The 25002-nt window shown below is 50.4% G+C and overlaps 1 protein-coding gene across 2 annotated transcripts in view; it reads left to right on the forward strand.

The window, feature by feature from the left end:
- LOC100077532 (cell migration inducing hyaluronidase 1) overlaps positions 1–25002 on the forward strand; it is a 105144-nt gene that overhangs the window by 43631 nt on the left and 36511 nt on the right. For both annotated transcript variants that reach the window (XM_039912282.1, XM_029066149.2), the window contains exons 3-11: positions 640–786; positions 2513–2651; positions 2870–3106; positions 4584–4763; positions 10226–10296; positions 11989–12084; positions 13102–13223; positions 16402–16534; positions 17836–18027. In XM_039912282.1, coding sequence (XP_039768216.1) covers positions 640–786; positions 2513–2651; positions 2870–3106; positions 4584–4763; positions 10226–10296; positions 11989–12084; positions 13102–13223; positions 16402–16534; positions 17836–18027 — 1317 coding nt within the window. The remainder of the gene's footprint in view (positions 1–639; positions 787–2512; positions 2652–2869; positions 3107–4583; positions 4764–10225; positions 10297–11988; positions 12085–13101; positions 13224–16401; positions 16535–17835; positions 18028–25002) is intronic.

Below are 25002 nucleotides of genomic sequence, written 5' to 3' on the forward strand. Positions count from 1 at the left end.
CAGTGGATTTTAGTGATGTTGTGAAGATGGGACTGACAGGATTTAGTGATGGATTGAATATGTGGGTTGAGTGAGAGAGAGGAGTCAAGGATAACTCCAAGGTTACAGGCTTGTGAGTCAGAAAGGATGGTAGTGCCACCTACAGTGATGGGAAAGTCACGGGGAGGATGGGGTTTAGGTGGGAAGAGAAGGAATTCTGTTTTAGACATGTTAAGCTTGATATAACGGGAGAACATCCAAATAGAGATGTCCTGAAGGCAAGAGAAAATATGAGACTGCAGAGAGGGAGAGAGATCAGGGCTGGAGATGCAGATTTCAGTATCCACACAGAGGTGGAAGTTGAAGCCATGGGCATGAATAAGTTCTTCAAGGACGTGGGTATAGATGCAGAATAGAAGGGGACTCAGAACTGAACCTTGAGGGACCCCCACAGTTGGGGGTGGGAAGCAGAGGAGGAGCCCGTGAAGGAGACGGAGAATGAACAGCAAGAGAGATAAGAGGAGAGCCAGTTAGCATAGGTGAAGCAGCGGGGAGAGCTAGCTGGGGAAAAAAAGGGCTTAGTCAGGGAAGAATTCTTGAAGGAGATTTGACCAGTGTATGGGGTGAGCTGTGGACCACGGTCCCCCTCTCTCATTCCAGGAGGTGCAAGGTGTCCTGACCAGGATCCCACACTGCAGCCCTGGAATCCCGGGCACGACCAGGAAAACCATATCCACATCGGCAGGGGCAGGAAGCTGTTGCTCACATCCTCCATGACGGCCCACTCTATCCGCATCACAGACGGAGGTAACGCGGGCTTGCTCACCCCCCACCCTCTCCAGCCCCAAGACCCGCTTCCCCCAGCACAGGTGGAGAAGCAGTGGGGCCTAAGAGAAAGAGTACAGGACTGGGAGATCCAGGACCTAATAATAATTATAGTACTTGTTTAGCGCTTACTATGTGCTAAGCACTGTGGTGGATACAAGATAATCAGGTTGTCCCACATGGGGCTCACAGTCTTAATCCCCATTTTATAGATAAGGTAACTGAGGCCCAGAGAAGTGAAGCCACTTGCCCAAGGTCACACAGCAGACAGGTGGCATAGCCGGGATTAGAACCCACATCCTCTGACTCCCAAGCCCATGCTCTTGCCACTAGGCCATGCTGCTTGTCATAGTCCTGGGTTCTAGTCCTGGCTCTACCCCTTGCCCGCTGCACAGTCTTGGGCAAGTCACTTTACTTTTCTGAGCCTCAGTGACCTCATCCGGAAAATGGGGATGAAGACTGTGAGCTCTATGTGGGACAGGGACTGTCTACAATTTAACTACCTTGTATCTACCTCAGAGCTTAGTACAGTACCTGGAGCACAGTAAGCGCTTAACAAATACCGCAATTACTATTATTTTTCTCTGGGCCTCAATTTCCTTACCAGTAAAATGGGGATTACATACCAGTTATGCCTCCCCTTTGGACTGTAAAACCCATGGGAGACAGAGATTGTGTCTGATCTGATTATCTTGTATCTACCCTTGCCTGCCACCTCTTTTTAAAAAATAGTATTTAAGTACTTACTATGTGCCAGGCAGTGTATTAACCCCTGGGTAGGTACAAGCTCATCAGGTTGGACACCATTCAAGCCCCGCTTGGGACTCTGGGTCTTAATCAGGAAGCAGCATGGCTCAGTGGAAAGAGCATGGGCTTGGGAATCAGAGGTCATGGGTTCGAATCTCCGCTCTGCCACTTGTCAACTGTGTGACTATGGACAAGAAACTTAACTTCTGTGTGCCTCAGTTACCTCATCTATAAAATGGGGATTAAGACTGTGAGCCTCACATGGGACAAGCTGATTACCCTGAAGATACCCCAGTGCTTAGAACACTGCTCTGCACATAGTAACTGGTTAACAAATACCAACATTTATTATTATTATTATTATTATTATTAATCCCCCCCGTTTACAGATGAGGTAACTGAGACACAGAGGAACAGAATGGCATAGTGGAAAGAGCGTGGGCTTGGGAGTCAGAGGATGAGGGTTCTAATCCCAGGTCCGCCTCTTGTCTGCTGTGTGACCTTGGGTAATCCACTTAACTTCTCTGTACCTCAGTTACTTCACCTGTAAAATGGGGATTAAAACTGTAAGCCCCACATGGTACAACCTGATTACCTTTTATTTACCCCAGGGTTTAGAACAGTGCTTGACATTTAGAAAGCGCTTAACAAATACCATCAATATTATTATTTGCCCAATATCACACACCCGACAAGTGGCGGAATGGGGATTAGAAGCCAGGCCCTTCTGACTCTGAGGCCTCTCTGACTCCCAACCAAAGAAGGAGGGAGGACAGGTATCAAATCCCCATCTTACAGATGAGGCATGGAGAAGTTAAGTGCCTCACTTACAGTCACCAGCAGAGCCAGGATTAGAGCCCAGGTCTCCCAACTCCCAGACCCGAATTCTCTCTGCTGAAGCCCCACCACTCCTCCTAACCCTTTCCCATTATCTGTCCCTCTCCCCTTCCCCCTACGGCAGGGAAGCTGGTGATCCGAGACAACTCCGTTCCCATCGTTCTGCGCGCCAGGCATGTGCTCATCGAGAGGGGAGGCGAAATGCACGTAGGCAGCGAGGCCTGCCCTTTCCACAGCAGCTTCAGCATCCGCCTGTTTGGAAGGTAGGGCAGGGCCACCACCATGCTGGGCCCCAGAATCCTCAGCAGTGGAGGAAGGCCAAGCTCCAGGGTCCGGACCGCGAGGGTGGTGGTGGCCTGACGTCCCTCCAGACCTCCTCCGTCTGCCCGATGCCCTCGAGACCCCGAACTCCAGAATCTGGGTGGTTCCCTGTGATCTCGGAAATCCAGCCTAGGTCCCCCTGGGTCTGCTTTTCCCGCAGAGCGGATGACGGGACCGTTCCTGACACTTACTTTGGGCTCAAATACATCGGCGTGGGGGAAGGCGGTACATTGGAGATGCATGGTGAGAGGAAGCTGGCCTGGACCTTCCTCAACAAGACCCTGCACCCCGGTGGCCTAGAGGAGGGCGGATACTATTTTGAACGCAGCTGGGGCTACCGAGGAGTCATAGTTCATGTCATCGACCAGAAGACGGGCTCCGTCATCCACTCCGACAGGTAGGCCCCCTCCCCACCTCTTCAGTGACTTGCTCTTCTCTTCTAGGGGTCCGCAAAGAGGGACCCCAGAGGCCTCTCCCACCCATTCATCCATTCATTCAATCATATTTATTCAGTGCTTACTGTGTGCAGTGCATTGTACTAAACGCTTGGGAGACTACAATAGAACAATAAACAGACACATTCCCTTCCCACAACTCCCCACCCCCCTGCTATGGCAAGCTACTTGGCATAGTGAAAAGGACTTGAGCCTGGGACTCGGAGGACTTGGGTTCTAATCTCAGCTCCGCCACTTGTCAGCTGTGTGACCTTGGGCATGTCTTTTCACTTTTCTAGGCCTCAGTGATCTCATCTGGATAATGGGGATGAAGACTGTGGGCCCTATGTGGGACAGGGTCTATGTCCAATCCAATTATCTTCTATCTACCCCGATGCTTAGTACAGTGCCTGGCAGACACTAAAAACTTAACAAATACCACAGTTATTATTATCACTTATTATTTTATAATCATTATTATAATGGAGATGATGATGGGCTTCCTGGGAAATCCCATTCCCCTCGAGTCCCTCCAACCTGCCACAAGGGCACAAAGAACTAGAGACCAAGGCCGGGCCTGGGCTATCTCTCACGGGGCATGCCTGTGCCAGCCGGCAAGAACCTCACAGGGTGGGCAGGGCCGGGTCCCCCTGGCAGGACCCTTGAGAGTCGATGGGCAGCTCGGAGCAGGGCCGGGAGTCGGGCCCCAGGGCTCGAGGAAAGTGAGCCTCCGTCGGCTGGGTCGGTTCTTGGCTGGAGAGTCACCACCCATTTTTATTGTCCCCTTCTGCAAGAAGGAAGACAGAATAATAATAATAAAATTTATGGTATTTAAGCGCTTTCTATTTGCCAAGCACTATTCGAAGCACTGAGATAGATACAGGATAATCAGGTTGTCCCATGAGGGGCTCATACTTTTAATCTCCATTTTACAGATGAGGTAACTGAGGCACAGAAAAGTGAAGCGACGGGCTCAGGGTCACACAGCAGACAAGAGGTGGAGCTGGAATTAGAACCCATGTCCTCTGACTCTCAAGCCATTCATCTCCGTAATACAGTGAAGGGTTTGCACAGGCACTCCAACTCCTTCCATAATAATAATAATAATAATAATAATGATATTTGTTAAGCACTTACTACATGCCAGGCATTGTACTAAGCAGTGAGGCGATCCAAGCAAAACGAGCTGGACACAGTCCCGGTGCCATGTGGGGCTCAAAGTCTCCAACCCCATTTTCCAGATGAGGGAACGGAAGCACAGAGAAGTGAAGTGAATGAACGTCCAAAACAGCCCAGGCCCCTCACCACCCCTTGCCCCCTGGCACCCACCCTGCCACTACTGGTGGTGCCTGCTGAACTTCAACCTCTGCAAGTCTTGCGGACAAGCTTCCAGCAGACCCCTGGCCCCTTACCCCCCCCGGGCCATCCTGTCTTTCTCAGGTTCGACACCTACAAGTCCAGGGAAGAAAGCGTCCGTCTGGGACAGTATGTGAGCACGGTGGCCGACGGCCGGATCCTGGTGGTGGCCGTCAACGACGAAGGCTCTCGGAGTCTGGAGGACAGCGCCAGGAAAGCCATGACCAGGCTGGGCAGCCGCCATTTCCTACGCCTGGGGTTCAGGTATATGATCACCCCTGGAGGGGCTGGGACAGATCCCCCTTTGTGTTCCAGCCCAATGCGGCCCGCCGATGTCAGAGGATGAGGGGTCTCCACCCCAGGGGGTTCTCCGGGAATGCCCCGGGAAGGTAAGACTCTTGCCGGCTGGAAGAGGATGAGGGCAAACCCCTGGTGACAAGAAGATGGGAGAGGGGTGCTTGGCCCAGGGCCCCAGGATAGAGCACGGGCCTGGGAGTCGGAAGATCATGGGTTCTAATTCCAGCTCTGCCACTTGTCTGCTGTGTGACTTTGGGCAAATCATTTCACTTCTCTGGGCTTTAGTTCCCTCATCTGCTAAATGGTGAGTGAGACTCAGTCCTACATGGACAGGGACTGAGTCCAACCCCATTATCTTGTATCCACCCCAGGACTCAGTACAGTGCCTGGCACATAGTAAGCGCTTAACAAATACCACAATTAATCCTCTAGACTGTAAGCTCATTGTGGACAGGGATTGGATATTTTTATTGTTTTACTGTACTCTCCCAAGCCCTTAGTACAGTGCGATTGAATGAATGAATGCCGGAATGTTCAGGGACCTGGCACAGGGCTTATTTGAACGTTGGGCCGACGGTGTTTATCCAGGCCGGCTCGTCGAGGGGCTCAGGCTGGGGCTCACCCCATGGGGCCGACCGTGTTCAGCAGACCCGCGTCCTATTTACTCTGCCGGCTATAAAGTCTCCCCCTGCATCTGCCTGTGTACTCTGGCTCCCACACGGCCCAGAGGGAACACGTGCTGTTTTCCCAGCTCTCGCCACAACATCCTCTCCTGTTGCTCTGAAGGCAGAGATAATACGGGACCCTAGAACGGCCCCTTCATCGGCCCGGGAGCCTCTCGGGACGGTAGGGTCGGCCTCTGCTCGGCCCCGCGGGGGACAGGAAGGAAGGTGCCCTGGGATCCACAGAAGGCCCGAAGGCGCCCAGGGTTTGGGGAATCCGGGCAGTTTCCCGGCATACGCCGGGGCAACCTCGCTGATCTCCCTGTTCTGGGCCTGCCTGCTGACCGTGAAGGGAGGGGGATTGAGGGCCCTAGGAAGCATGTGATCTCTGCGGTTTTCTTCTGGAGAATTCCAAGTCCTCTCCTGTGCCTAGAGCGAAGCAGGGAAAGGAAGGGAAGTGAGGTCACCTCCCAGGTTGGAGCCGAGCTGGCTGCTTCTTTCAGCCCGAGCTATTGCTCAAGTTCTTCAGTTTGATGCTGGAGGATCGGCAGGACCCGGAGCCCCTGGCCCACCAGAGCTATACCCCAAGGTACCCTAGAAGGAGCCTTGTCTCCCACCTGATCCTGGTCCCTGCAGTTTTCCTCCAACAGCAAGTAGGCAGGCAGGACAAACGGGTCCTAGGAAGATTTAGATTTAGCCCCTTAGATTTAGTCCCTTCGTCACTTAGACTAACCCCTTGCTCACTTAGATTTAGCTCCTTGCTCACTTAGACTAAGTACCTGCTCACTTAGAATAACGCCCTGCTCACTTAGATATAGCTTCTGCTCACTTAAACTAATTCCCTGCTCACTCAGATAATAATAATGATGATGGTATTTGTTAAGCACTTACTATGTGCCAAGCACTGTTCTAAGCGCTGGGGTAGATACAAGGTAATCAGGTTGTCCCACATGGAGCTCACAGTCTTAATTCCCATTTTACAGATGAGGCACAGAAAAGTTGTGACTTGCCCAAAGTGACACAGCTGACAAGTGGCGGAGCTGGGATTAGAATCCAAGACCTCTGACTCCCAAGCCCGGGCTCTTTCCACTGAGCCACGCTATACCCTCCTCCTCGCTTAGACTAACCCTCTGCTCAGACTAATGCCCTGCTCACTTAGATTTAGCCCCTTGCTCACTTAGACTAACTCCCTGCTCACTTAAGTCAAAGCAGGTAAGAGATTGGGTCAGTCTGTGCAGCTCCTATGCTGGTTTAACTCGATAGAGGCGGCATGTGCACAGTGTGTATTCACTGTGTGCTCAGTGTGTCCACACTGTGTGCTCAGGGTCCACCCGGTGTATGTGCAGTGTGTGAGCCCCGTTAGTCCCACAGCAGTTAGGTACATATCCATCATTTTATTTAATGTTGGTCTTCTCCTCTAGTCTGAAAGCTCACTGTGGGCAGGGGACATGTCTACCAAGTCTGTGGTATTGTACTCTCCCAAGTACAGTGCCCTGTACACAGTAAGCACTCAATAAATACCAGATTGACAACAACACAATAGTATTAAAGCAGTGTTTGCCACTTAGTAAGCTGAACAAATACCATAAAAAAGAGGAATTTGAATGTAGGGAGACTTGTGTTAAGTATAATGTGGAGAGGGAGGGGAGTTGCAAGCCAGGAGAACAGTGTGAACGAGGGCACACAATATGTCACATCCGCTGCCCATAATGAGATAGAAATAAGACTTGGAGGAATGAAGGCAAGGAGTTGGGGAATAGGCGGAGAGGAGAGCAGATAGGTGAGGTGGGGTCAGATTGTGGAGAACCCGAAAGCCACTTGTGAGGAGTTATTGTTTGATGTGGAGGCACACAGGAAGCCAGCGGGAAAGGGTTTTGAGGAGAGACATGAGCCAAGGATTGCTTCAGAAAAGTGATCTGTGCCATCGCACATCATACTCCTTGGAGAAAGGAGTATACGTCTGTTGGGTGACCTTGTGCAAGTCACTTAACTGCTCTGTGCCTCAGTAACCTCATCTGTAAAATGGGGATTAAGATTGCGATCCCTATGTGGGACAGGAACTGTGTCCAACCTGATTAGCTCTTATCTATCCTCGTGCTTAGAGCAGTGCCTGGCACATAGTAAGTGTTTAACAAATACCATTAGAAAAAGAGAGAGAGGCTGGAGGTTGGGAGGCCAGCGAGGAACCTGATACAGTAATCTAGCTGAGGCAAGCAGAGGTTGTTCCAGGTTGGAGGCCGTTTGGAAAAAGAGGAAGGGGCAGTTTGAAGAAGTTCGGCAGTATCTGGAGGGAGACTGTGAGCTTGCTGTGGGCAGGGAATATGTCTGTTTGTTGTCATATCGTACTCTCCCAAATGCTTAGTACAGTGCTATGCATGCAGTAAGTGTCGGATAAGTACAGTTGAGTTGAAAGTGGATGTGAGAGCTGAAAGAGAGCAAAGAGTCAAGGACAACACTGAAGTTGTGGGTGTCTGGGGTAGGGAGGATGGGAGTGGGTGGATGGGAAAGTGGAACGGGGAGGGGAGAGATGAGCAGGTCTGTTTCAGTCGTGTTGATTTGAGGTGCAGGCAGCACATCCAAGTGAAGATCCTTCTAGACCGTAAGTTTGTTGTGGGCAGGGAACGGACCTGCCAACTGTTGTAGAGTACCCTCCCAACTGCTTATTACAGTGCTTTTCACGCACTAAGCACTCAATAAACACCACTGATGATGATGATGATGATGACCATCCTACTTCCCCTCAATGCTCTCCCACTACAACCCAGCCACACACTTCACTCCTCTAATGCCAACCTTCTCAATGTACCTCGATCTCATCCATCTTGCCGCTGCCCACACCCTGCCTCTGACCTGGAACAACCTCCCTTTTCATATCCGACAGATAATGACTCTCCCCCACTCCAAAGCCTTACTAAAGGCATATCTCCTCCAAGAGGCCTTCCCCGACTAAGCCATCATTTCATCTTCTCCCACTCCCTTCTGCGTTGCCCTGACTTGCTCCCTTTATTCATCCCTGCTCCCAGCCCCACAGCACTTAAGTACGTATCTGTGATTTATTTTTATTAATGTCAGTCTCCCTCTCTAGTCTGTAAGCTCACTGTGGGTGAGGAATGTGTCGGTTATTTTGTTATATAAGTGATCTCCCAAGGACTTAGTCCAGTGCTCTGCACACAGTAAGCATTCAATAAATATGAATGATCGACTGATGATGAAGATGTCCCGAGGACAAGAGGAGATGCAGGATTGCAGATTGGATAAGAGGTCAGAGCTAGAGAGTCAAGTTAGGGAGTCCTCCACATGATAATAGTCTGGAATGCCCTCCCTCCGCATATTTGACAGAGAGTAACTCTCCCTTATTGAAAGTGCATCTCCTCCAAGAGGCTCCCCTGACTAAGCCCTCCATTCCTCTTCTCTCACTCCCTTCTTCCTTGCCCCGATTTGCTCCTTTTATTCATCTCCCTTCTCAGCCCCACTGCACTTATGTCTCTAACTGTAATTTATTTCTTTATATTCATCTCCCTCGCCCCCTGTAGGCTCACTGTGGTTAGGGAATATGTCTGTTACACAGTTGTGTCGTCCTAAGTGCTTAGTACAGTGCTCTGCACACAGTGAGGGCTCAACAGATACGAGGGACTGGCTGACTGACTGAAGCCAGGTGAGGATATGAGCTACCTGGAGAGCATGTGTCCCAAACCCTAGAATCCTTCTCTTGCCTCAGTGGGCCCATTTACGAAATGGGCCTTTGCTCGTGGGCCTTGCTGCCATCTACCGGCAAAACTGGAGAACGGAAGGAGATGTTGCAGGAGGCCCTGTTTTGCATAGCCACTCCCAGGTCCTAGGGACTCTGGGTAAGAAATAGTCAATCGATCAATCAATCAGTGGTATTTATTGAGTGCTTACTAGGTGTAGAACACTGTACTATGCGCGTGGGAAAGTACACTGCAACAATTAGCAGTGATGTCCTCTGCCCACAACGAGCTCAGCCTAAGCCGTGGGGATAGACATCAATAAAAATAAATAAAATCACAGAGCTGGTAGACATATTACCCACCTTCAACAAGCTTACAGTCTAGAGGGGGAGATGGACATTCATCTAAATATTCTTGGTAGAATACAATGCAACAGAATTAGCTGACCCGTTCCCTGCCGACAACTGAGAAGCAGCATGGTCTAGTGGATAGGGTATTGATCTGGGAGTCGGCAGGATCTGAATTCTAACCCTTGTTCTGGCCCTCACTTGCTATGTGACCTTGGGCAAGTCACTTAACTTCTCTGTGACCCAGTTCCCTCATAATAATAATAACAATAATAATGGTAATTGTTAAGCGTTTAATATGTGCCAGGCACAGTACTTAGCACTGGGATAGACAGAAGATAATCAGGTTGGACACAATCCATGTCCCACATGGGGCTCGCAATCTTATTCCCCATTTTACAGATGAGGCAACTGAGGCACAGAGAAGAGAAGTGACTTGCCTCGGGTCACACAGCCGAAAAGTGGGGGAACCTGGATTAGGAACCTGGATTAGAAACCTATGGCGATCATTTAGCCAGAGAAAGTCTGAATCCCCATTTTCCAGTTGAGGTAGCTGAGGCACAGAGAAGTGAAGTGACATGCCTAAGGTCACCTAGTCACGGGTCCCAGGCCCGTGTTCTATGCATTACCCACCACAGTTCTTGGCATGCCATCAATGCAGTTGATTGATTGATTGGAGAGGCTGCTGTGTCAGGCTGGGAGTGGGAGTAACCCTCCTTGTACTTTTCCAGACACCCTTGGAGTTTTCTGGCCGTGAAAGGTGACCCCTCCTCTGCAGTCGAAGACCACATTGAATACCATGGTAATCCACGTGGTGGGGTGGGCTTCTGGGCTCTGGGTAGCGGTGAGCCTCTGCTTCCGGCTTCCCCCTGCCGCCCTCCCACAGCTGGAGTTCCCCTCAGGGAAGGGGCAGATTTCAGGTTTCCGGTGGAAGTTTTCCCAGCCCCCGTGGACGAGAAGGTAGCCACAATCAGCAGCAGGCATGGGAGGTGTGGGGGAGGCTGCGTGGGCTGATGCCACCCGGCCCAGGCTCCCCTGGAGAGGATATGGTCTCCGCTGCCCTGGGAAGCTTCTTGGAGAGCCGATGGGCCTCTGAGGGTGTGACCTTTGTCACTGGGGTCCCCTTGGGTTTACTAATCCCCTTTGGTCTCACCTTCGGCTTTAAAGACCTCAATCATCTTTCATTCAATATTCAATAGTATTTATTGAGCGCTTATGTGCAGAGCACTGTACTAAGCGCTTCGAATGTACAAATCGGTAACAGATAGAGACAGTCCCTGCCCTTTGACGGGCTCACAGTCCAATCGGGGGAGACAGACAAGAACAATAGCAATAAATAGAATCAAGGGGAAGAACATCTCATTAAAACAATAGCAAATAAATAGAATCAAGGTGATGTACACCTCATTAACAAAATAAATAGGGTAACGAAGATATATACAGTTGAGCGGATGAGTACAGTGCTGAGGGGATGAGCAGAGGGAAAGAGGGGAGAAGAGGGTTAGGCTGCGGAGAGGTGAAGGGAGGGTAGAGGGAGCAGAGGGCAAAGGGGAGCTCAGTCTGGGAAGGCCTCTTGGAGGAGGTGAGCTTTAAGTAGGGTTTTGAAGAGGGGAAGAGAATTAGTTTGGCGGAGGTGAGGAGGGAGGGCATTCCGGGACCAGGGGAGGACATGGTCCAGGGGTCGACGGCGGGATAGGCGAGAACGGGGATGGTGAGGAGTTGGGTGGCAGAGGAGCGGAGCCTGCGGGGTGGGCAGTGGAAAGAGAGAAGGGAGGAGAGATAGGAGGGGGCAAGGTGATGGAGAGCCTTGAAGCCTAGAGTGAGGTACAGTGAGGTTGGCATTAGAGTAGTGAAATGTTGGGCTGGGTTGTAGTAGGAGAGTAGTGAGGTGGGGTAGGAGAGGGCAGGATGATTGAGTGCTTTAAAGCCAGTGGTGAGGAGTCTTTGTTTGATGTGGAGGTAGATGGGTAAACACTGGAATTTCTTGAGTGGAGAAATATGGTCTGAATGTTTTGTCCCCCCGACCTCATCTCGCTGCTCTCCTGTGACAACCCAGCCTGCACACTTTGCTCTTCTAATGCCAACCTACTCACTGTACTTCTATCTCATCTATCTCGCCACTGACCTCTCACCCACCTCCTGTTTCTGGCCTCAAATGCCCTCCCTCCTCATAGCAGACAGGTGATTACTCTACCCTCCCTTGAAGACACATCTCCAAGAAGCCTTCCCTAAGCCCTCATTTCCCCTTCTCCCACTCCCTTCGGAGTTGCCCTGATTTGCTGCCTTTATTCACCCTCCTTCAACCCCACAGCACTCATGTCCATATCCATATTCATTTATAATAGTGTCCGTCTCCCCCTCTAGACTGTAAGCTCATTATGGGCAGGGATCATGTTTTTCAACTCTGTTCTATTGTACTTTCCTAAGGACTTAGGACAGCTTTCTGCGCACAGTAAGAGCTCAGTAAATATTGATTGATTGATTTGGCCTCCAGGTCATCGAGGTTCTGCATCTGCCAGAGTGTCAAAGCTCTTCCGCGCTGAGAACGGGGAACATTTCAATGTCTCTTCGAGCAGCGAGTGGGTGCAAGGTGAGCAATGGAGGCCTCACGAGGTGCACGGAGAGGGCAGGGTATCATGGGACACTGGGAGCTCCTGAGTTTCCCCATCTCCCAGGCGGTGGAGTTGCGATGTACATGCTGGAGCTTCTTGGAGAGGCTCCCCGGGGAGAAAAAGCATGAGCCTTTTCACCAAACCCGCCTGCTCCACTACCTGCCAGTCTTTGACCTCTTTGACCCTCTAGGCTGGAAACTCACTGTGGACAATAATGTGTTTCTTATAACGTTATGCTCTACTCTTTCAAATGCTTAGTTCGGTGTTCTACACACAGAAAGCGCTCAATAAATACGATTGATTGATTGACCTCAGGATCTAAACTCTAACTTCAGTCCTTCCTCTACAGGGATGAGCTTCCGTCTCCCCTTGGGGTTTGGGGGTGTCACCCCAATTCTATCAGGCCTTTGTTCAGCTAGCCTACTCACCAGGGATGCTTCTTTCTGATAAATTTTTTTAATGGTATTTATTAAGCACTTACTATATGCCAGGCACTGTACTAAGCCCTGGGGTAGCATCAAGCTAATCAAGTTGGACACAGTCCCTGTCCCATGTGGGGCTAACAGTCTTAATCCCCATTTTACAGATGAGAACTCTGAGGCCCAGAGAAGTGAAGCGACTTACTCAAGGTCCCACAGCGGACAAGGGGTGGAGCCAGGATTAGAACCCAGATCCACTGACTCCCAGGCCCATGCTCTATCCATTAGGCAACCCTGCTTCTCTCATTTGGGAGGTTAGAATGCTCTTACCCACCATGTCCCTTGTGGGGCACCCTCGGAGTGCCCTGGTTTCACCTATTTGCTAGACGGAGATGCAGGAGGGCGCTGAAAGAGGCTGGCAGACTCGAACAATGATGTGATCCCCAGCACCAGTGCAACTGTTGACGCATATTCTTACCCCTCCTCCCCCCGCCCCGCCCCATGCCAGTTGCCCTAAGGACATCCAAGGATCCGTCTCTCACCACCCACCTTATTTCCTTTGCTCTTTCTCCCCAGACGTGGAGTGGACCGAGTGGTTTGGGGAGCGCAAAGGCACCAAATCCAAGGATGGGGAGAAGATTTCTGACCTCAGGGCTGCTCACCCAGGGAAAATCTGCCTGCGGCCCATCGATATCCAGGTTTGCCAAACTGATTTGATTTAGTGATTGATATGAATGTCCGTCTCCCCTTCTAGATTATAAGCACGTTGTGGGCAGGGAATGTGTCCTTTTATTGTTCTATTGCATTCTCCCAAGTGCTTAATACAGGGCTTTGCACACAATAAGCACTCATTAAATATGATTGTGTATGCATGTTTAGGGGCCTGTAGGGGGGTGGGTTGGGGGGGTGGTCCCTCTGTCCTCCCAGGGCTGCTCCTCAGACCCAGAATAGCCATATCACCAATGAAAGGTGGAGGGGAGGGTTCCCATGATCTCTCCGCTCTGCCATTTGTGTGCTGTATGGCCTTGGACAAGTAACTTCACTTCTCTGGGCCTCAGTGACCGCATCTGTAAAATGGGGATTGAGATTGTGAGCCCCACACAGAGCAGGGACCGGTTTGCTTGTATCCGTCCCAGCGCTTAATACGGTACCTGGCCCATAGTAAGCACTTAACAAATACCACAGTTTTTTAAAATTATTATTATGAGAGGAGGTGCTGTCTGGAAGATCAACCGATCGATACAGTATTTGGGGAAGCCCTATTCATGGGTAGGGAATGGGTCAGTTATTCAGAAGGATGTTCAATAAATGCCATTATTATCACTAAGTGTTCGAGAGAGTACAGAAAGAGTTAGTGGATCCAGTCCCTGCTGTCATGGAGCTTACAGTCTGGCGGGGAGCCCAACAGGGAAATTATTTATGGATCGGAGGGCAGAGGGAATAGGAGAAATTACATAGACAATGTAGGACACGTACAGTAGTTCCTAGGCATTTGTGGATTTGTTTTATTCACCATCTCATCTATTTGCAGCTGGCTGAACCTATAATTGTGATGACAATAATCATGGTATTTGTTAAGCACCTGTGTGCCAGGCACTGTACTAAACACTGGGGTGGGTACAAGCAAATCGGTTTGGGCACAGTTCCTGTCCCATGTGGAGCTCACTGTCTCAATCCCCATTTTACAGAAGGTGTGACTGAGACCCAGAGAAGTGAAGTGACGTGCCCAAGGTCACAACAGACAAGTGGTGGAACCAAGATGAGAACCCATGACCTTCTGACTCCCAGACCCGTGCTCTGTCGACTAGGCCGTGCTGCTTCTCTTAGCTTGAGAGTCAGAGGTCGTGGGTTCTAATCCTCATTCTGCTACTTGTCAACTGGGTGACTTTGGGCAGGCCACTTAACTTCTCTGGACCTCTGTTACCTCCTCTGGAAAATGGGGATTAATATCACATGGGACAACCTGATTACGTTATATCTACCCAAGCGGTTAGAACAGTGCTTGACACATAGTAAGCACTTAAATACCATCATTATTATTCTCATAGTCTCAGCTTCCACTCATTAGCAGGAGGTTTCCTCTAGCCTATCCTCTGCTAATACCAAGACAGAGTTCTGAGGAAGGTTGGGAGGTCATGTATGTCCAGGGGGCAGCAAATGGGGAGAGATTTAACCTGGGAGGGTAGAAATTCATCAAGAAAGGCCTGTTGGAGGATGTGTGATTTCAGAAGGGCTTGGAACATGGGGAGAACTGAGTACTTCCAGATGCCAAGGGGGAGTTCCAAGCATGGAGAAGGATGAGGAGAAGGGGTCAGGAGCAGGAGAGATGAGAATGAGGCCTAGGGAGCAAGCCAATTTGAGAGATGGTCACAGGGTCACCGGAGAAGGGCCGGAAGGGACAAAGAGCAGGAGGCAGAGGAAAACCCCTAGATATCCCTCCAGCTCAGTCCAGTAAAAGCAATTACTGATTTCACCTTTGTCTCCCACTGGACAGACCCGGATTCTTCCCAGATAAATTATCTCAGGCAAGCCAGAAGAAACCTGACCAGAGTGGGGATACCTAGAGAAGCAGCGTGGCTTAGTGGAAAGAGCCTAGGCTTGGGAATCAGAGGTTGTGGGTTCAAATCCCAGATCCGCCCTTGTCAGCTGTGTGACTTTGGACAAGTCACTTCACTTCTCTGTGCTTCAGTTACCTCATCTGTAAAATGGGGATTAAGACTGTGAGCCCCATGTGGGACAACCAGATTACCTTTTATCTACCCCATTGCTTAGAACATAGTAAGAGTTTAACAAATACCATCATTAGTATTATTATTAGGTTTCATTTTTCTTTCTCTGAATTTGGGTGGTCCCAAAGAATCTGCTCTCTTCATGGTTGATATGTTTATTGTTATACTGTACTCTCCCAAGTGCTTAGTACAGTGCTTTGCACACAGTAAGCACTTAACAAATTTGACTGAATAAATGGTTGAGCCCAGAAACCAGAGGGCAGAAGCCCCCGACACCCTCAGCAATAATCAGACAGTCAGTCGATTGATAGTATTTGAGTGCTCACAATGTGCAGAGCATCTGGGAGAGTACAATCCAACAGAATTAGAAGACACTCTCCCTGTCTATAATGAATTTACAGCCTAGATGGGGAGACAGACATGAACATGGATAAATGAGCAATTTATAATATATGAAGTAAAGAAAGATATGTACATGAGTGCTTTGAGGTTGGGGGTCTAAAGGACACAGATACAAGTGAGTAGATGACACAGAAGAGAAAGCGAGCTGGGGAAAAGGACCCTTAAGAACCAGGTCAGGAAGCCCTGGGGCCAGAGACTGCTTTATATTGTATTGTATTCAATTGTATTTATTTAGCACTTACTCTATGCAAAGCACAGTACAAAGTGCTTAGGAGAGCACAATAACAAACAGACACATTCCTGCCCACAACAAGCTCACAGGCCAAGTATGTTGGAGAACTGGTATTGAATCCCTATTTCACAGATGAGGAAACTGAGGCACGGAACAGTTAAGTGACTTGTAAAAATATTGATTGGACTGTGCTCTGCTAGGCCTGGGACTGAGCAGGGTAAGAATCTCCTCCCACTCCCTTCTGCTTCCCCTTGCCCTTAGATTTGTACCCTTTATTCACCCCACCCTCAGCCCCACAACACTTATTATATTCATCTCTGTAATTTATTTCTATTAATGTCTGTGTCCTCCTCTAGACTGTAAGCTGGTTCTGGGCAGTGAATGTGTCATTTATTATTATATTGTACTCTTCCAAGGGCTTAGTAATCTACTCTGCCCACAATAAGTGCTCAATAACAGACCGATTGATTGGTTGACTCGCTTATCCTTGGATTGTCTTCTGGTTCGTACCAGGCCATGACAGCAGATGGCGTGAACTTAATCACGGAAGTGACCTACAAGAGTGGACAAGACTATCGGTTCGTGTGTCACCAGGAAGGCCGGCCCTGCCACGACTACCGTGTGCGCTTCCTGTGTGGCAGGCCTGGTAAGACACCGGCCATGGACTGACAGTCGCTGGGCTGGCAGGGGTGGTGGTGACAGCATCTTCAGATGCCCCCGGGGTCTGTTGGAAAGGGAGCAGCCCAGTATAGGACCTCCCACAGGGGGGTTTGTTGCTCAGAGAAATGGAGACCCATGGAGGAGGTCCAGGATTGGAGCAGAATAGACCCAGGAAAGGTCCAGAAGTGGCCTGGGGAGGTCCAGGGGAGACCCAGGGGAAGCCTAGAGGAGACCTGTGGTGTCCAAGGGGAGGCCCAGGGTCAAGCCAGGGGAGACTCAGGGGAGGACCATGGGAAGTCCAGAGAAGAGCCCAGAGAGACCCAAGGGAAACCCAGCAGGGACCCAGGGGAGGGAGGCCTAGGGAGCCTAGAAGAGGCCAGGGGAGCTCCAGAGTGAGGCCAGAGGAGGCCCATAGGGGGCCTAGGGGGAGCTCAGGTGAGATCTGGGGAGGCCGAGGGTGACCGCAGAGGAGGCCTGAGGAGCCCAGGATAAACTTGGAGAGCTCCAGAGTGAGGCCAGGGGAGGTCCAGAGGGGGCCCCAGAGGAGACGCAGGGGGAGCCCAGGTGAGACCTGCGGAGGCTCAGGGTGAGGCCAGAGGAGACCTAGGGGAGGTCCCGGGGAGGCCCAGAGACCCCAGGAGAGACCCAGGGGAAGGCCCGGGGGATTCCAGGTGAGACCTGAGGAGTCCCAGGGAAGGCCCAGGGTGAGGCCAGAGGAAGTCTAGGGGATGTTCAGGGGAGGACCAGAGGGGAACCTAGGGGAGACCCAGGGGAGTCCCAGGGAAGGCCTAGGGTGAGGCCATGGAGGCCCAGGGGAGGCCCACTGGAGGACGAGGGGAGGCCCAGAGAGACCCAGGAGAGGCCTACCACAGCACAGCAGAAATAGCCACATTTTCTGTGGGTTATTTGAGGCAGCAGCGTGTCCAGAACTGGGCATCACTTTAGATGCTGATGGTGGGGTGTTAGCTGAGACCGCTGGCATTCTTCAAGGCGGTCATTAAGCCGAGGCTCTTTTGGGGAGAGGCTTATTGTGGCTCTAAATAACAGCAAAGAGCAACTGCGTTTTTCCAAGTTGGGCAGCTAAATGGGTGTGGAGGCCTCGTGAAAGCCACAGCTGACCTCAGCTGAGAGGTCAGAGGAAAAATTCCTCCCTGCCTCCATTTCCAGACCATGGTGTCTAGGGATTAAACAGGAACCCCAAAAGTTAGACGGGGAGGGGGTTGCAAAGGGAGGAGAGCGGTCCCCAGGGGGAGTGCCTGGTCTTGAGTCTCTCTGGTTCTTGGCTAGTGAGGCCCAAGCTGACCGTCACCGTGGACACCAACGTGAACAGCACAGTCCTGCACCTGCAGGAGGATGTCCGCTCCTGGAAGGCCGGGGACACCATCGTGGTGGCCAGCACTGACTACTCCATGTACCAGGCCGAGGAATTCCGGGTTCTCCCCTGCAAAACCTGTGCTCCCAACCAGGTCCGCGTGGCAGGTGAGTGACAAAATCCCTGTGGCTGGTGGGTGACAGGTCCCTATGGCTGGTAAGTGGCAGGTTCGCATGGCAGGTTAGGATGACCACATGGCTGGTGAGTGACAGGTCCATGTGGCTAGTGAGTGCAGGTCCGTGTGGCTAGCGAGTGGCAGTTCCACATGGCAGGTAAATGAAAGTCCACATGGCAGGTAAGTGTAGGTCTGCATGGCTGGTGAGTGGCATGTGAGCGGCACGTGTGAGGCAGGAGAAACTAAGAAACAGCCCCCGATGGACCAGGAAGAGGAAATGCTGCTTGAGCCCCCTGAGAAGGGCCAGACTGGCCCGTGGGTCTGCCCGTTGGTCCTCACGGGGCCTGGTCCTGGATGCAGTGGGATATTCAAGCGGGAAGGCCGGACTTAGCCCTCAAGGAGATGGCTGCTCAGGGAACCCCAGACAAAGGCATAGAGACCAAAGGATTCAAGCCAAGAAGCAGCACGGCCTAGTGGATAGAACACAGCCCGGAAGTCCGAAGGACCTGGGTTCTATTCCCAGCTCTGACATTTGACTGCTGCTTGACCTTGGGAAAGTCACTTTACTTCTCTGGGCCTCAGTTTCCTCATCTGTATAATGTGGATTAAGACCGGGATCCCTATGTAGGATAGGGACTGTCCAACCTAATTAACCTGTATTTACCCCAACGCTTACAATGCCTGGAACATAGTAAGCACTTAACGAATACCATGTTAAAAAAAAAAAAAGCCAAGGAGACACTCGTTCTCTCCAGCGCCTGCTTCCTCTGCCCGGCCTCGTGGGCAGAAGCCGTGGTGTACATTTGACAGAGGGAGCGAGGGTAGATGTGGCTTTTTCTGGCTCCTTGCCCAGCCCCGGCCCAGTTCCTGATTTGGCTGTGCCTAGTGCCACGCCATTTCTCCGGGGCCAGCGGACGGGTGGGTGGCTGAGGAATCCAGTCACTGGCTGGAGCCCCAGGTTCGCCCCCACGGCCCCCGGATGGCCGAATGTGGGGGAAGGGTGGGAGCAGGGCCTCCCGCTGCCTGGATCTCTCCCTGCTCTTGGGACAGGTAGAAGAGGAAATTATTTTTTCCACCACATGTCTGCTGTGTGACCTTAGGCAAGTCACTTTGCTTCTCTGGGCCTCAGTGACCTCATCTGTAAAATGGGGATTAAGACTGTGAGCCCTATGTGGGACAGGGACTGTATCTAACCTTGTATTTACCCCAGTGCTTAGTACAGAGCCTGACACATAGTAAGCCCTCAACAAATACCACAATTATTATTATTATTATTCTCTGTGCCTCAGTTCCTTCATCTGCAGAATGGGCATTCAATGCCTGTTGCCCCTCCTACTTAGACTGTGAGTCCCATGTGGTACCTGATTATCATATATCTACCCAAGTGCTTAATACAGTGCTTGACACATAGTAAGCACATAACAAATGCTATTACTACTACTACTATTATTATTATTGTTATTATTATTATTATTGTTCTATGGTGTATTGGATAGAGCATGGGCCTGGAATTCATTAGGTCAAGAGTTCTAATCTCAGCTGCTCCACTTCTCTGCTGTCTGTCCTTGGGCAAGTCACTTCACTTCTCTGGGCCTCAGTGACCTCATCTGTAAAATGGGGATTGAGACTATTAATGGTGATATTTGTTAAGCACTTACTATGTGAAAAACACTCTTCTAAGCGCTGGAGGGATACAAGGTAATCAGGTTGTCCCATGTGGAGCTCACAGTTTTAATCCCCATTTTACAGATGAGGTAACTGAGACACGGATAAGTTCAGTGACTTGCCCAAAGTCACACAGCTGGCAAGCGGCAGAGCCGGAATTGGAACCCATGACCTCTGACTCCCAAGACCGGGCTCTTTCCACTGAGCCATGCTGCCCCGTATCAGAGAGGGACTGTGATCGATCTGACTTGCTTGTATCCACCGCAGCTCTTAGTTCGGTGACTGGCACATAGTAAGTGCTTAAGAAATAACACAGATTGGCAAAAGGAGCCTGGGACTAGGATAGGGTCAACAAATCTACCAGTTTTGCCCTGTGGCTACCTAAGCCATGGCTAGTGAGGCCCCCAGACCTTCTTGTTCCTTCAAGAGAACTGAAGAGTCTGAGAGGGGGCAAGGAGCTGGTACCTCTGGGAGCTTTTCAGTCAGTCTGAATCTTTCCCAAAACTTTGAGCATTCAGCCTGGTACCCTCATGGAGCATCAGTCTGAGAGCACACTGTGTCAACAGTGCGCTCTCTCTCTCTCTCTCTCTCTCTCTGTCTCTCTCTCTCTCTCTCTGTATTTTTTCCAGTGGCATTTGTTGAATGCTTACTATGTTCCAGGCACTGTCCTAAGCCCTGGGATAGATACAAGCTAATCGGGTTGGTCACAGTCCCACATGGAGCTCATAGTCTTAATCTCCATTTTATAGATGAACTAACTGAGGCACAGAGGAGTGAAGTGACTTGTGGCGGAGTCGGGGTTGGAACCCAGATCCTTCTGACTCCCAGGCCTGTGCTCTATTCATTAGGCCATGCTGCTTCTCAATATCTGTCTGCCTCTCTCAACACCTCATTTTCTTCCCTCTCTGATCCCTCCTCTTCCTGTATCTCTCCATCTCTATCTCTCCAACACCTCATTCTATCTCTCTGACCCCTTCTGTTTCTGTCTCTCTCTCCAACCCTCTTCCTGTCTCTATTCCCTCTTCCTATCTTCCTGCGTCCTCTTTTTTTCTCCTCATTCCCTCTTTCTAGCTCTCTTTTCCTTCCTCTTTTTTTTTCTCAATCGTACCTAATTTCTGACTCTCTTACCCCGCCCCCCTTCTCTGTCCCCCTTCCCCTTCTGTCTCTGACCGTCTCTCTCCCTTTTTTCCTTTTCATTTCTCTCTCCATCCCTGACAGCCCCTCTCATTCCGGCCTCTCTTTAAATGATTCTGATAGTTCTGGGGGAGCCCTGGATGTGTCATTTTTTGACAGTGTTTCCTTAGCATATCCCCATCCCTCAGCCCCCCATAGAATGCTGACTTTCTGAGTCAGTGTTAACTACTTATCGACCCATGGAGGAGACAACAAATTCCCCCGTTTTGCCATGACTGTAGGAAGAACTTTTTAGTCATCTGTTGTTTTTCTGTCTAAAAGGCTTCTTCTTTTCCGCCAAGAAAAATGTTATTCTGCCTTTGAAAGCCTCACAGTCTTATGATTTTCGGCAGCGTCGGCGGCCCTGGCTGGCTTTATCTGGGAGAGCGTGTCCATTCATTCAATTGTATTTACTGAGTGCTTACTGTGTGCAAAGCACTATATTAAGTGTTTGGGAGAGGACACTATAACAATAAACAAACATTCCCTACCCACAACGAGCTCACAGTCTAGAGGGAGAGACAAACATAAATATGCATAAGTAAATTACAGATATGTACATAAGTACTGTGGCGTGGGGATGGGGTGATGAATAAAGGGAGCAAGTCAGGGCGAAGCAGAAGTGAGTGAGAGAAGAGGAAAGGAGGGTTTAGGGAAGGCCTCTTGGAGGAGATGGGCCTTCAATAAGGCTTTGAAGGAGGGGAGAGTCACTGTCTGTTGGCTTTGAGGAGGGAGGGTGTTCCAGGCCCAAGGCAGGATGTGAGCCAGGGGTTGGAGGTGAGATAGATGACATTGAAGTTCAGTGACAAGGGTGGCATTAGAGGAGCGAAGTGTGCAGGCTGGGTTGTCGTAGGAGAGTAGTGAGCTGAGATAGAAGGGGGCAAGGTGAATGACTGCTTTTAAAGCCAATGGTGAGGAGTTTCTGTCCGATGCACAGATGGATGGGCAACCACTGGAGGTTCCTGAGGAATGGGGAAACAACGTGGCCTGAACATTTTTTGTAGAAAAATGATCATAATAATACTAATAATGGTTTTTGTTAAGTGCTTCTCTGTGCCAAGCACTGTTCTAAACACTGGAGGTGGTGCAAATTAATCAGGTTGGACACAGTCCCACATGGGGCTCGCACTCTTAATCCCCATTTTCCAGATGAGGTAACTGAGGCCCAGAAAGTTAAGTGACTTGCCCGAGGTTACCCAGCAGACAAGTAGCAGAGTCAGAATTAGAACCCAGGTCCTTCTGACTTTCAGGCCTGTGCTCTAATCATTAAGCCGTGCTGCTTCTCTAAACAGAGCAAAAGACCAGCAGAGCAAAACGATGGTTCTGGTGGCTTCTCAGCAGTTTGAAAAATCTCTTCCGACTTCCCAGGAAGGATGCTAGTTGTGTTTAAGTAGCCAGAAGCAGTGGTGGCCTAGTGGATAGAACCTGGGCCCGGGAGTCAGAAGGACTTGGGCTCTAATCCTGCTCCACTTGTCTGCTGTGGGACCTTGAGCAAGTCACTTCACTTCTCTGGGCCTCAGTTTCCTCAACTCTATACTAGGGATTCATATCCTGTTCTTCCTTCTTAGACCATGAAACCCATTTGGGACAGGAACTGTGCTCGACCTGATTGATGTGTGTCTATCCCTGTATTTAGAATAGTGCTTGACACATAGTAAGCGCTTGACAAATACCATTAAAAAAATTACATATGAGGCAGCTGAGGCCCAGAAAAGTGAAGTCACTTGCCCGGGGTCACACAGCACCAGGTGGTTGAGCTGAGATGAGAACCCACGTCTCCTAATTCCCAGGCTGTGTTCTTTCCACTAGACCACAATGTTTCATTCATTTGGTCGTTCATTCAATCGAATATATTGAGTGCTTACTATGAGCAGAGCACTGTACTAAGCACTTAGGAGAGTAAAATCCAACAGTAAACAGATACATTCCTTGCCCACAAAGAGCTTCTTACTACAGCTCTGCCCCAATTTCATCTCCTGGGGTGATCGTAAATTACCCCAGCCTCATCAAATCTCTCCCAGCCTCAAATCTCCACTCTGTATCCCTTCGGCTACAACAGTTTCTCTTGTTTCCCTGCCCACCAAACTCAATTCCCAGCAATCCCTCAGCCAATGAGGATCCTCTAGACCAGAGTAAGTGCACATGGGGCTGGGAGAAATCTCTGTGGATTTCAGGTCCGTGCAGGTTGCAGAGGTCAGACGGGTTGCATCAGCCGGAACAAGTGGACTTTCCGAGAAAGTCATGGAACTTCCGGGGCAGGAGCGTGGCCAGGAAAGTGACCCTCCTGTTTGGGGTTCACCACCCAAGGAAAACAAGGTTGCGGTCATCGTGTTGGCCCGCAGGGAGGACGGGGAAATCAAAGGGTAACAGATGGTGAACTCGAGACGTTTCCCAAGGGATCGGACGTTTCCTGGCCTCTTGCATCTGGGTAGAAAAACTTGGTGGTCTCTGTGGGAGAGGGAAAACCTTTTTTTCCCTCTTGAGGGTCCTTGAAGAGCTCTGCAAGGTCCTCCAGAACAGAGTAGGGGGTTTCCAACACCCCAGAGAATGAGGATTCTAGTAAGTCTCTGGAAGAGTGGATTGAGGATGTGGGAATTGGGGTTTTTAGGCTATTGCTGACACCGCCCCAACTTCGTAGGATAGTTGGGTTGAGTGCCGACCAGGCTGACTGACCCCAAGCCCCCTGCCTCTGCCCCTCCCTCCCTGCTTCCCTGGAGCGTTGAAATTCCAGGGTAATTGGTCGGTTTGGGGCCAGGCCAAGGTCTGGAAGTGGGGAGGTGTGGGAAGAAAAAAAGGGAAGAGGGAGCAGGAAATAAGGGAGTTTGTCAGCCCTCACTGGCACCCCCAGGGGAGAGTTTTGGGGTAGAGAGATTGTCTCTGCCACTGGCCTTGGGGTTTTCAGGGAAACCAACAGTGATCCTAATGACGGACACAAAGACAGGCTTTCTTCAGGAAATCCAGTAAGCCTCCCAACCCTACCAGGAGAAGCAGCAGGACCTAATAATAATAATAATGTTGGTATTTGTTAAGCGCTTACTATGTGCACAGCACTGTTCTAAGCACTGGGGTAGATACAGGATAATCAGGTTGTCCCACGTGAGGCTCACAGAACCTAGTTCATTCATTCATTCATTCATGCTTATTGAGCACTTACTATGTGCAGACCACTGTACTAAATGCTTGGAATGTACAATTTGGAACAGATAGAGACAATCCCTGCCCAATAACGAGCTCACAGTCTAAACAGGGGAGACAGACAGCAAAGCAAAACAGAACAGAACAAAACAAAACAAGTAGTCTGGCGTAGATATCATCAAGATAAATAGAATCATAGATATATACACATCATTAACAAAATAAATAGAGCAATAAATAATATATACAAGTATGCACAGTGCTGAGGGGAAGGGGGAAGAGTAGAGGGTGGGAGAAGGGGGAATGAGGAGGGGAGGAGGAGCAGAGGGAAACGGGGGCTCAGTCTGGGAAGGCCTCCAGGAGGAGGTGAGCTCTCAGTAGGGCTTTGAAGAGGGGAAGACAGTTTGGTGGATGTGAGGAGGGAGGGCATTCCAGGACAGCGGCAGGACGTGGGCCGGGGTCGACAGCAGGGCAGCCACAAACGGGGGACTTTGACGGGGTGAGCAGCAGAGGAGTGGCGTGTACGGGATAGGCAGTAGAAAGAGAGAAGAGAGATGAGGTAGGAGGGGGCGAGATGATGGAGAGCTTTGAAGGCAAGAGTGAGGAGTTTTTGTTTCTTGTGAAAGTTGTTAGGCAACCACTGGGGGGTTTTGAGGAGGGGAGTGACATGCCCAGAGCGTTTCTGTAGGAAGATGATCCGGGCAGCGGAATGAAGAATAGATTGGAGTGGGGAGAGACAGGAGGAAGGGAGATCAGAGAGGAGGCTGACACAGTAGTCCAGACGGGATATTATGAGAGCTTGTACCAGCACGATCACCGTTTGGATGGAGAGGAAAGGGCGGATCTTGTCAATATTGTGAAGGTGAGACCAGCAGGTGTTGGTGACGGATTGGATGTGTGGGGTGAATGAGAGCAGAGTTAAGGATGACACTAAGGTTGTGGGCCTGTGAGAAGGGAAGGATGGTAGTGTCATCCACAGTGACGGGGAAATCAG

The sequence above is a fragment of the Ornithorhynchus anatinus genome, chromosome 5 (assembly GCF_004115215.2).
Source record: "Ornithorhynchus anatinus isolate Pmale09 chromosome 5, mOrnAna1.pri.v4, whole genome shotgun sequence".
Lineage (NCBI taxonomy): Eukaryota > Metazoa > Chordata > Mammalia > Monotremata > Ornithorhynchidae > Ornithorhynchus > Ornithorhynchus anatinus.